General features: G+C 42.8%; 1 protein-coding gene across 3 annotated transcripts in view; it reads left to right on the top strand.

Moving 5' to 3' along the window:
* The window catches only part of ELP1 (elongator acetyltransferase complex subunit 1), a 44,385-nt gene that overhangs the window by 28,926 nt on the left and 2,360 nt on the right, over window positions 1-13,099 (top strand). For 2 of the 3 annotated variants that reach the window (XM_053370659.1, XM_053370658.1), the window contains 10 exons: window positions 648-771; window positions 1,213-1,310; window positions 2,364-2,565; window positions 5,174-5,235; window positions 6,739-6,801; window positions 6,926-6,986; window positions 8,182-8,295; window positions 9,161-9,272; window positions 11,036-11,163; window positions 12,669-12,823. In XM_053370659.1, the coding sequence (XP_053226634.1) occupies window positions 648-771; window positions 1,213-1,310; window positions 2,364-2,565; window positions 5,174-5,235; window positions 6,739-6,801; window positions 6,926-6,986; window positions 8,182-8,295; window positions 9,161-9,272; window positions 11,036-11,163; window positions 12,669-12,823 (1,119 nt within the window). The remainder of the gene's footprint in view (window positions 1-647; window positions 772-1,212; window positions 1,311-2,363; window positions 2,566-5,173; window positions 5,236-6,738; window positions 6,802-6,925; window positions 6,987-8,181; window positions 8,296-9,160; window positions 9,273-11,035; window positions 11,164-12,668; window positions 12,824-13,099) is intronic. The other variant, XR_008328171.1, reaches the window with a different exon arrangement.

The following is a 13,099-nucleotide window of genomic DNA, read 5'->3' as shown; positions in this document are numbered from 1 at the left end:
TGTCCAGTTCCTACAGATCACACCTGTTTCTTAGTGCCAGTTCTTCTTTGCCTTCATTATCCTTTGCCTCATTTTCCCACACTGCTGTTTAAATTGTCTGTGGCAATCTCTCCCCAGCCTGGTGCCCTCCAGAGATTGTTGGACTGCAACTCCCATCATCCCCAACAATTGGCCATGCTGGCAGGGGCTGCTGGGAACTAGAGTCCGGCAACATCTAAGGCTGGTCTGTGGTGACCCAAGTGGGGTGTCTTTGGAGAGTGTTCATGATGTTCCTTTGTCAGAAGTTGAGTCATGACATGAACAAAACCACCTGTGTCTTCTCAACGAATTGAATAAAATGACAGTGGGGACAAAAGAGGCCGAGAAAAGTGAGAGCCCCCAACCCCCCCCAAAAAAAAGAAGGGAAGGAAGAAAAAAAGGAGACAACAATATTCATTAGAAAAAGTGAATGAGTTTACAACAAGAACACAAAATTTCTGAAAATAGAATGTGTCCTTTGACACAACAACAAGGCAAATAGTTTCTGCTCAGATCTAGACTGCATTTTGTGGGGAGACTGTTCAAGCTGCCGTTCCTTTGACAACTAGGCAACTGAAGCTCATGCCTTTCAAAAATAATTATTTTTTAATACCCTCTTTTTTGGGCAGGATCCTAAGGAATATCTCCCATTCTTAAACAAACTTAAGAAAATGGAAAACAATTACCAGAGATACTCTATAGATAAATATTTGAAGAGGTATTCAAAGGCTCTTCACCATCTCAGCAAATGTGGTAGGTACCCTGGCTGTGTGGTTTCTTGGGGGGCGAAGATTCTTTTTGCCGCATCTTATATTTTCTGGTAACTATAGCTGATTACCCAACAATAGTGGCTTCATAAACTGATTATCTGAATGCAGCCAACATTTTCAGGATTTTTTCTTCCTGTCCACCCTCAAGAGACTGAATGCTGGGCTAAATAGACCATAGATTTGAGGCTACGTATCTATATTTAATTTTTTCCTTTTGGAATAACTGGGGCTATAACTTGCTCCCCACTCCTCTCTCTCCAACTAAGATTTTTATGTTTGTCCTCAGGTAGCTCAAAAGTTTTGCTTTCACACTAGGACTTGCCTAGCCAAACCCCACTCTAGTCAGCCCAGATTGGCTTGTGCAGTTATGTGAAACCCGTTGCTTGCTTTCTTCCCAAGAAAGTGTATTTTGCTTTCCCCTCAGGGCCAGAGCATTTTTCAGAGTTCCTGAACTTGGTGGTGGATCAGAACTTATTTAATGAAGCCTTGAAGCTATACTTGCCAGACACCCAGGAGTACAAGGTGTGTGAAATACTTTCCCCACTGTTGTACCTTTTTCTTATTACTACTTTATTACTTGTGAGAACAGACTGCTCTACTGCAGTGATAAAAGGCAGGTTACAGGCTAGACGTTGGCCAATAACTTACTCCAAACCACTTCATCAATTTAAAAGCCAAGTCCCTTTTTCCTGAAGGGTGACCAGCTCTTCCTGCATATCAGTTAACTCAGTGGCTTCTCCTTCATGTTTTTATAAAGTTTTATTTCTAAAACAAGAAGTAAAATAACAGTTGCACACACGATCATAGCCTGTTATGTACAAGGTTCAACATTTAGTCAGGAATCTGTGTGTGTTTTGTAATTCTGTTTCACTGGCTTAAAGAACATGTACAAAAAACAAACAGGAAACAACAAAATGGAGTACGGTAAGCATCATGTTTCATTACAAATCCTAAAGAAGTATCACATGATAGAGTTAGCAGGCAGAAATGAAATCATTGAGAACTTAAGCTCTCTTAGTCAGTCTGTCTTGAGTCTCCCCAGAAGGAGACATGGGTGACTGGGGCTAGGAGAGTTATGGTAAAGATTTAGAAACATAGGAGATGAGAGGGAACTAAACAACAATTTGTCTTTCTGAGGCACCCATCTTATTACCCTCAGATTTGTGTGGGCCATACTATGATATTTAACCTGTTTTGTCCAGCGCTCCTCAAGTCAGTGAATAATAATAATAATAATAATAATTAATGATAATAATAATTTATTATTTATTCCCCGCCCATCTGGCTGGGTTTCCCCAGCCACTCTGGGCGGCTCCCACAGAATATTAATAATAAAAAGCGATAAAACACCAAACATTAAAAGGTTCCCTAAACAGGGCTGCCTTCATATGTCTTCTAAAAGTCAAAAAGTTGTTTATGTCCTTGACATCTGATGGGAGGGCGTTCCACAGGGCGGGCGCCACTACCGAGAAGGCCCTCTGCCTGGTTCCCTGTGACCTCACTTCTCGCAGTGAGGGAACTGCCAGTGAAAAGTAGCCATCCCAACTCCAATTTCTTTACATCTCTGCCTTGCAGACTGTTAGCTATGCTTATGGAGAACACTTGATCCAGAAGCATCTCCCTGAGCAAGCGGGGCTAATCTTCTTCCGCTGCGATGCATTTGAGAGAGCGCTGGATGCCTTTTTGATCAGCGGTAATTGGCAGCTGGCCCTGACGGCAGCCGGCGAGCTTTGCTACACCGAAGACAAGCTGGCCAACCTGGCGAGGAGCATGGCAGGTGAGCATTCCGAAATGCATGCGGCCTCTCCTTTGTGCTGCTTCCAGGGTTGCCACCTGTCCTCTTTTTCCAGGACACGTCCTCCTCCTCAGCAGTAAAATTTCTCTCCGGGTGGATTTTTTCAAGTTGCCAAAATGTCTCTGGCTATACAGTGGTACCTTGGTTCTCAAACTTAATCCGTTCCGGAAGTCCGTTCCAATACCAAAGCATTCCAAAGCCAAGGCACGCTTTCCCATAGAAAGTAACGCAAAATGGATTCATCCATTCCTAAAACAGCAATTTAACATGAATTTTTCTATCTAATGAGATCATTGATCCATAAAATGAAGGCAATAAACAATGTACTGCAGTCACACAATCAATCAATTCAGTAGCTGAACTGGGTTCCACGCAGTCACAAAAATAAACAAAAAAGAGCCGCAAAAACAAAAATGCTAAATAAATAGCAAAAACAAACAAACCTAAGTGTAACACTCAAAATGGAAGTGTGGCACTCAAATCGTCAGCATAACACTCAAAACAGAAATGTGGCACTCAAAACGGAAGCTTAACACTCAAAACGGAGCACATTTGGCTTCCGAAAAACGTTTGCAAACCAGAACACTTACTTCCGGGTTTGCAGTGTTTGGGTTCCAAGCTGTTTGAGTACCAAGGTGTTTGAGAACCAAGGTACCACTGTACTTTCTGGATGAGGCATAGACATAACTGGTGGCTGAAGTCTTGCTTTCCCACTAAGGAAAATTGGCAAATTAAGTTAATGGAGTACGTGGAAATGGCTAAATTAACTGGGAAACTTAGAAATCAAGATGACAACAAATATAAAAAAGAATGGGAAATGTTTATTGCATATTTACAGAAGCAATGTATGCAAGTTAATATATTAGCAGGATTTTTTTTTAAAAAACCACTTGTAATGTTATATATAATGTGTAAACTTGGAGGTCATTAGAAATGCATTAATGAAGATAATACAAAGGAACCAGTGGAGGGAGTGGAGGAAAGTTGGGGGATTTAAGTAATCCTATAATGTGGATTCAAAATTGATTGTTTATATAGTTGTTTTAAATGATTTAGCTTATGTGTGTTTTTGAATGCAATGATTTTATTTTTATTTTTTGTGAAAATTTCTGTGTGTGTGTGTGTGTGTGTGTGTGTGTGTGTGTGAAGACTTGCTTTCCTCTTCTCTTCACCTGCCCTGCTCAGCAATATATCACAGCTTCTATAGCCTACATATAGTCGGGGTATTTAAAATGAGAGTTGTCATAGCGTCCTCTTTTTTGCTGCAGGTTAGATCCATAACATGGCACCCTGCCTGTGTCTCTTGTACGCTCAAGGCCTGTTCAGATTATGCATTCTGCCCGAGCTTCTAGTTGGGAAGAGATGGGGAGGAGGCCTCAGGCCTGTGTGCCCTCCTTCCCTCCACAAAGTATGGGATCTCCTGGTTCGTTTTCTACTTTCTCTTAAGGGAGAGTTGGGCGCATGATAGCCTGAGGGCCATTCTCAGCCTTACCCTGAATTTGATCCTGACAGAAGATTACAGAAGAAGCCCTTGGAAACCAAAAGGAGTTTTGAGACAGAGCACCCTGAAGTTAGATCAAGTAAGACAGCATCTTAAAAAGCAGAGACATCACCTTGCCGACAAAGGTCCATATAATTAAAGCTATGGTTTTCCCAGTAGTGATGTACGGAAGTGAGAGCTGGACCATAAAGAAGGCTGATTGCCGAAGAATTGATGCTTTTGAATTATGGTGCTGGAGGAGACTCTTGAGAGTCCCATGGACTGCAAGAAGATCAAACCTCTCCATTCTTAAGGAAATCAGCCCTGAGTGCTCACTGGAAGGACAGATCCTGAAGCTGAGGCTCCAATACTTTGGCCACCTCATGAGAAGAGAAGACTCCCTGGAAAAGACCCTGATGTTGGGAAAGATGGAGGGCAGGAGGAGAAGGGGACGACAGAGGACGAGATGGTTGGATAGTGTTCTTGAAGCTACCAGCATGAGTTTGACCAAACTGCGGGAGGCAGTGGAAGACAGAAGTGCCTGGCGTGCGCTGGTCCATGGGGTCACGAAGAGTCGGACACGGCTAAACAACAACAACCCTGAAGTTGGAAATAGTACAGCACTTCAAATGCCCTGCACAGCCAACTTTCCTTTCCATGTTATCTGCTTCTCTTCCCTTCTTTGCCATTCTCAATTTTTGCCAAACCTCCCCCCTACACACACACTGCTGAATTCCTTAAGCCCAAATAGTGAGACCAAGTATTCATTAATGCAGATTAAATCTGTGCGGCAGTTTCGACTTGCATAAGTCTGTACAAAGAGTGGGGTTGCTATGGTGCAGAAATTTATACGCCAGTTACACTTCGTATCAGGATGCTGTTGTTTATATCATTTAACCAGGCAATATGAATGAATGGAATCCCTTGCTGCTGCTGACTTGATCTAATTTAAGGACTGGTGTCTTTAATTAACGGGGATCACATACAAGGAGGAAATCAGAACCTGCAATATATTAAAGCAATAACACAGGCAGGGTTTATTTTACCAAGAAGTGTTTCTTTTTTCTTCTCTCCCCCCCCCCCCAAATTAAATTCTCTTCCTTCTTTCAGGGAAATTTGTTGAAAAAAGAAAGTATGCAGATGCAGCAATACTCCTGGAACAATATGCCAAGGTATAGCCTAAATTTCAGACGAAGGGCAGTATGCAAATTTAATAATAGTAATAATTTCTCTTCTTCCACCCCCACTGCTTGTTGCTTAGATTCCCAGCTTACTACCCCTTTGTCTGGCCTGGGTTCTAAAGACAGGCATTACGGTACAGCGGTCAGAGTGTCAGACTAGGACCTGGGAAACCAGGGTTTGAATCCCCACATAGCCACGAAGCTCACTGGTTTACCTCAGGACAGTCCCTGCATCTCCAAGTAACCTACCTTACAGGGTTGTTTTGAGGATAAAAAAGGGGGCGGGAACGACGTGTGCTGCCTTCAGCTTCTCGGAGGAAAAGCGGGATATACCATATTTTTCGCTCTATAAGACGCACCAGACCACAAGACGCACCTAGTTTTTGGAGGAGGAAAATAAGAAAAACAATATTCTGAATCTCAGAAGCCAGAACAGCAAGAGGGATCGCTGCGCAGTGAAAGCAGTAATCCCTCTTGCTGTTGGGGCTTCTGGGATAGCTGTGCAGCCTGCATTCACTCCATAAGACGCACACACATTCCCCCTTACTTTTGAGGAGGGAAAAAGTGAGTCTTATAGAGCAAAAAATACGGTAAATGAAATACATAGGGCAAGAATTGGCCAACTAACAACCAGTGAGCTAGATCCTGCCCCCGGCAAATTAAAATCAATGTGTGCGAGAAATATTCAGTACTCCCATTCATCTTCCAGTGTAATTATATTCTGTAGTTTGTCATACTTACCCTCTGGGATTTTGTTTGTAAAGCCCTGACTGTGTTGCACACATCATCATAATTCTTAAGTTTATTAACCACTTTGCACTTTCTTTCTTTTTTTGCTTTTCATATGCTGTGCTCTCTTATTTTGCTACTATCTGTAAATTGCTTAAAAATTTTTTTGACAAAGTAATAATCATAAATGAATAAGAATAAAAATGTGCACTCCATCACTGAGACCATTCCATTGTAACTATCCAACCTCCCAAAATTTCAACACCTCTTGCAATGGTTTGACCCCTTTCTGTTTTAACAGTAAAGATTCTGCAAACACCCTCCATATCTCCTCAAAATAATTTCTCCTGCATATTCCTTGTCTTACCTTAATGGCACGTGTTAAATTATCATTAATAGCTATATCCCACACCTCTTTATACCATTCTTCCATTTTATATTCAGCTTGCCCCTTCCACTTCCTAGCTTTAATAATGTGTGCAGCTGTCAATAAATTTATGAGCAAGCCCTTCCTAGCCTGCGAACCTTCCACTCCATCGTAAGTTGATAATAATGCTACCTTTTGGTCAGCTTTAACCCAGTGATTTCTGTTGTCTCCTTAAACACACTTTGCAAAAAAATAAAAATAAAAAATTGTACATATTTACACCCCCACCACATGTGAACATAATTTCCTGTTTCCTGTAAATCGCTTTGAGGCATGTGTAAAGCGACAAATAAACATAAAAATAGAAGGCAGAAAATGCTTTGCTTCCCTTTTTCCAGGATTACGAAGAGGCCATCCTTCTTCTCCTGGAAGGGACCACTTGGGATGAAGCCCTAAGATTGGTGAGATCCTTCAAAACATGAACCCATTTTCATTACCTGCCTGTTGAACGAATTTGTGTTTGTCACTCAACAACAACCTTGATGTGGGTTTTTATGTCCCTTCTCTTTTTCCTCTGTCTCCCAGATTTACAAATATAACAGGACTGACATTCTGGAGACCAACTTCAGACCATCTCTGCTGGAAGGTAAAACTTACCACTTCATGTTTGCTGGGATGCTCTCAGAAGTGCAGGGCTGCTCGGATTTCCGGTGTTGTAGGAAGACGGAGATACTGGGGTGTGGGACTCTACTGGTCTGAGATCAGCACTTGTGCAAGGATATTGATAAATGTTGTCTTGGTATGCAGAAGCAACTTCAGACTGCAGGTGGGAAATTGTGTGTTCAAATGTTTCCTTTGTGCAAAGCAAACCTTCCTGTGCATGGAAAGCTAGTCCATCAGAGTTGACTAGAGAACTGTTTCAAGATGAAATTCTGCCTTCTCTTTTAGTGGGGTTGGGTAGGGTTCAGCCTTTTTAATGTTAGACAAGCACTTTTAGGTAATTTCCCCCCTTGTTTTTTCTTTTCTTTTTTTAGAAATAGTTTTTATTGGTTTTACAAAATAGATCACACAATTAACATTTAAAAACATTTTTATTTTTAAAATAAAACAAGATTCTTCCGAATCTTGGAACTTCCCTCATCCCTACCCTGGGTCCTTTGAATATCTTTTATATTTATATAAAATTTTATTAATTTTCCAAAAATAACAAACTTATACAATAACAATATATATTCATTTCCAAATATTTAAAGAGTCGACTTCCCCCTAAACCCTTCCTTGGCTACATTGTGTTTCTTCACACCGCATGACCTCAGTAGAGGGCCTTTAAATATCTTAATCAACTGCATATTATAGTTCATCCGCATTTTAGTCCTCCAATATATCCAAAGCCTTTGTAACATTGCAGGAGTTATTCAAAGCCTGCCAAAGTGTTTACTGTGTTCTTTTAAATATAATCAATATTTGTCCCATTCTCTATTGAAGTTTTGATCCTCCTGGTTTCTGATTTTCCCAGCCAATCTCACCATCTCTGCATAGTCAAGTAGTTTCATCTGCCGGTCCGCCTATTCCCTTGTTTTTTCAGTGTATTTTGTTCTCAAATGATTTGCATTTTATGGGTTTGTGTAAGCCACTTTGAGAGACACCTTTCTGAAAAGCAATGAATAAAAGTGCCAGGATAAGATGTGTACACCTGGGAAGATTCACCTTGACAACCTGCCTTAAGCTTGTACAGTGCTGTCTTCTTGATATGGGGTTTTTCCTTGCTTAGACAAAGTTTTTAATGTGCCTGCGTCAATTTTACTGCAAAATGCTTCTTCCCCTGTTGTCGCCCTCAATAGTTCAGAAAACTCATTTGGCGTTCCTGGAGACTCAGAAAGCAGCATTTTCTTGCCATCAGAAGCGCCTTTCTGTGGTCAGAGAGCTGAAGCAGCAAGCCCGGAATGAAATGCTGGGTATGCAATGGTCTTGTGTCCTGCCACAGATTAGCTCCTGGGCTCAAGCTGGGTTTTGAGATAGACCTAGTCATGTAAGATAAAGCTATCAATGGCTACTACTTGTGCTGCCTCCAGGTTCACAGACAATATTATCTCCTGAATGCCTGGTGCTAGGAATAAACATCTGGGTAGAGAGGGTCGCTGTTGCCTCTATGCTGTGTTCATAAGGAGCCAGTGTGGTGTAGTGGTTAGGAGCAACGGACTTATAATCTGGTGAACCGGGTTCGCTTCCCTGCTCCTCCACATGCAGCTGCTGGGTGACCTTGGGCCAGTCACACTTCTCTGAAGTCTCTCAGCCCCACTCACCTCACAGAGTGTTTGTTGTGGGGAGGAAGGGAAAGGAGGTTGTGAGCCGCTTTGAGACTCCTTCGGGTAGTGATAAAGTGGGATATCAAATCCAAACAACTCCTCTTCTTCTTCTTCTTCATCAGCTTCTCAGAAGCATATGGGTGGTCACTGTTGGGAAGAGGAGGCTGAACTGGATAAGCCTTATAGCAGCAAGGTGTCAGTGTATGTTCTTATGGACTAGCACCATGGAGGCCAAAGTTTGAATTGCAGGTCTATGATTATATCAAATCAATTTCGTCCCAGGTTCAAATCACGGCTCACTTGTGGAGCGACTTTGCAAAGTCACTCTCTCCCCACTTCCCTTTGTGAGATGGAACAGCGATAACTAGCTGTCTGGCAGAATTGTTTCGGAGAAAAAGGCCCGTCAGACATTGCTGGGTGTCATAGAAATACTGTGGTGTGGGGAGGATTTAGGAGGCGGTATGGGGAATGTTTTGTTCTTTCTCCTCCTGATCCAGGTGACTGACTTTTACAGATCTCGAATTGCCAAACTGCCCAGAATCGGATCTCTTTTCTGATGCCAGCAGCATGGTGACAGCTAGCGACGCCAGTTCCAAATATACTCACAGTAACTCGAGAATATCTGCGTATGTACTTTGCCCTCGCATCAGCTTTTCAATGGCCTGGTTCAAGTGGGAAGGTTGGGAATTATGTTTGCACAAATGGAGGTTGTGCCTGGTTCTCTTTTGCAGATCCCATTTATTTGGTCATCTGCATTAGGGCTTTGATCACCAAGCAGACCAAAAAGTAATTGCTTTATCCATGCAACATTTTAACCTGAACGGTTGCCTAATTTCACCTGTAAGGAACATTGTTATCAGAAGTGTATGTGTAATTTCAATGTTACATCTCTCTTCGTGTTTTATGTGTTGTGCTGATGACAACCAAGCACACACACTCTGTAAGTGTGAAAGTATTGCTGTTAGGTGGTACTGAGTTTATAATAAACTCAGTCTGACTATTTACTTGAGTTGTATGGTTAAACACATGCTCCCCACTTGCAGACCTGTGGTGCCCTAATAATAATAATAATAATAATAATAATAATAATAATAATAATAATAATAATAATAATTTATTATTTATACCCCGCCCATCTGGCTGGGCTTCCCCAGCCACTCTGGGCAACTTCCAACAAAATATTAAAATACAGTAATGCATCAAACATTAAAAGCTTTCCTAAACAGGGCTGCCTTCAGATGTCTTCTAAAAGTCTGGTATTGTTCTCTTTGACATCTGAGGGGAGGGCGTTCCACAGGGCGGGTGCCACTACTGAGAAGGCCCTCTACCTGGTTCCCTGTAACTTGGCTTCTCGCAGTGAGGGAACCGCCAGAAGGCCCTCAGCGCTGGACCTCAGTGTCTGGGCGGAACAATGGGGGTGGAGACGCTCCTTCAGGTATACTGGACCGAGGCCGTTTAGGGCTTTAAAGGTCAGCACCAACACTTTGAATTTTGCTTGGAAATGTACTGGGAGCCAATGTAGGTCTTTCAAGACCGGTGCTATGTGGTCTTGGCGGCTGCTCCCAGTCACCAGTCTAGCTGCCGCATTCTGGATTAGTTGTAGTTTCCGGGTCACCTTCAAAGGTAGCCCCATATAAATACATAAGATGGGTGGGTTGTCATTGCTCTCTCTTGCACAGATTTCAATGATCCTGCCTTTCTTTTTACCCCAGACGTTGAATCTTCAGTGGTGGTGGGAAAATAGAGGGATAGGTTGAAACAAGAGGTTGAAACTAAAAGCTAGTTCTCACTTAAACAGTAAAACCGTCTTGTCCAGGGTTTCCCAAAATTGAGTCTCCAGCTGTTTTTGGACTACAACTCCCATCATCCCTAGCTATTAGGACCAGTGGACAGGGATGATGGGAATTTGGTAGCTGGAGACCAAAGTTTGGGAAACTCTGCTTGAGGCTATACCATTTCAGCCTGCCTGTAGGTGCACATGATGGAATACTTCTCCTTACCACCCTATTCCTAAAACCAGTATCCTTTCACATAAAAAACTAGCACAGCCAGACCACAGGTTCTAGCTTCTTCCTAAAATGCTAGCTTTCCACAGTACATGTGGAGGCATTGACAACAAAACCAAGCTCTCCGCAATCTGCCTTTCCATTTATGGTTTCCCTCTTATTTCCTCCTTGTAAAACAGATTTTCCCCCAAAATTTGGGTCCATAGTTGTTGTTGGACTACAACTCCCACCATCCATGACCACAGCTCCTGCTAGCTAGGGATGATGGGAGTTGTAATCCCAACAACAGCTGGGGACCCAAGTTTGAGGAGAAAAAACTGCTCCCAAAGAACTCCAACTTCACTGTTGTGTATAGATGTTTCATGGCATTTCATCTATTGTAGACGCTCGTCAAAGAACCGTCGCAAGGCAGAGCGTAAGAAACACAGTCTCAAGGAAGGGAGCCCCTTAGAGGATGTTGCACTCCTGGAAGTTTTAGGGGAAATAGTCCGGAGTGTTGACAATCTAAAAGGTTAGTCACTGAGGTTCTTCGAACTTTGGATGCCGTCTGAAGGAAGAGGCTCAGAACCGATTCTGAAAAAGCCGGGGTTCGGGGGAAGGAGTGGGGACCGGGACCCCCACAAAGAGCAAGGAATTAACAATTTCTAGAGAGAGTTTCTAAATGCAGCGGCTCTGAATTATAGGCTGCCTTCATTAATGGATAAGCCTAAATGGCAGAATGACCAATAACAAAGTGAGTAATACTAAAATGCTCGGATCCTGAGCCCAACGTCCATGTCGCTGCTGAAGAATTCTGATTTAAAGCTATTCTGAAGAGGTTAACAATGAAAACCTGCAGGGACGCGGGTGGTGCTGTGGGTTAAACCACAGAGCCTAGGACTTGCCGATCAGAAGGTCGGCGGTTCGAATCCCCACAATGGGGTGAGCTCCCGTTGCTCAGTCCCAGCTCCTGCCAACCTAGCAGTTCGAAAGCACATCAAAGTGCAAGTAGATAAATAGGTACCGCTCTGGCGGGAAGGTAAACGGCGTTTCCGTGCGCTGCTCTGGTTCGCCAGAAGTGGCTTAGTCATGCTGGCCACATGACCTGGAAGCTGTCTGCGGACAAACGCTGGCTCCCTCGGCCTATAGAGTGAGATGAGCACCGCAACCCTAGAGTCGTCCATGACTGGACCTAATGATCAGGGGTCCCTTTACCTTTTTTTTAAAAAAAAAAATGAAAACCTGAAACAGGCTAGGTATCTCAGTGAAGAAGCCTGAATTCTGAGCTAGGGATGATGGGAGTTGAACTTTCTCTCTGTTATTGTTCTCAATATTCCCTGAAGATGAGCACCCCTAGCTTCTGACATGTCAGGACGTAGTCCTTTATGTTAAACTAATAGTGATATCCACGTTCCCCCCTTTTTTTTCTTGGTTTGTCTTCATCACTAGAATACATTCCCAACATATTAAACTTATTAAGTAGACTTAGGAAGACATATTAAATGTTTGAAGTGCCAGAGCCATTGACATATTTGGCCTGAACATTAAAAGTTGTTTGCTTCTAACTGATCAATAGGGTACAAGGCAGTTTGCTCTTCCTGCCTTTCTCATTGAGCAAAAGGCTCCTATTGTTGCTTCTTAAAAGGAAACCTGAATATTCAGGGATGGGGATTGGAATGCCCCTGAGGGAATAGGTCCTGCAGAGGCCCCCAGACCCTTTTATTTTCCAGAGGAAAGGAATAGGGGCTCATTTTGTGCGGGCCCAAGAGAGAAGGGGATTCTGTAGAATAAATAATAATAATATATTATTTATACCCTGCCCATCTGGCTGGGTTCCCCCAGCCGTTCTGGACGGCTTCCAACAGAATATTAAAATACAATAATCTATTAAACATTAAAAGCTTCCCTAAATCTTGTGGTACTTCCAGGCTGGGTTTGGAGGGCAATGTAGCAAGTTTGTGTATTATCCCCCACAATTAAAGAATTTCAGTTTTGACTTATAATAATTGGGGCGTGGGGCTTTAATGTCTTCCCAAGGTGAGATACACAGCCTTTTAAAACATCTCGTCCTCTTTGGCTATGACGGGCAAGCCCAGGAGTTGCAGCAAGCCTTTGAGGAGACCCTTCGCTTGGTGGAGCAATCCCTCCTTGAAATCTGGACACCAGATCTGCAGCAGATCCCAGCCAACTCGGTACAAATTTAACTGAGTAATCACTACCTTGTCTTGTCTGCTTTTGCTTATAGCACAAGGGGCTTAAACGATGCTGGCAGCCTTGTTGGTTCATTACTAAGACCGCAGCTAACCACTTTTCATTTTGAAGAAAAAAAGTAGTCACAGGGCTCTGATCTGGCATGCTCTCCCAATTATCACAGTGCTGACAAGGACTACCCAGAGGGAGCAATTACCGTATTTTTCTGTGTATAAGACGCCCCCATGTGTAAGATGCCCCTTATTTTGGGGGACTCA

This window comes from Podarcis raffonei, chromosome 17 (genome assembly GCF_027172205.1).
Source record: "Podarcis raffonei isolate rPodRaf1 chromosome 17, rPodRaf1.pri, whole genome shotgun sequence".
Taxonomy (NCBI): Eukaryota; Metazoa; Chordata; class Lepidosauria; order Squamata; family Lacertidae; genus Podarcis; species Podarcis raffonei.
The sequence above is the reverse complement of the archived record's forward strand: the minus strand, read 5'-3'. Positions and strand labels throughout refer to the sequence as shown.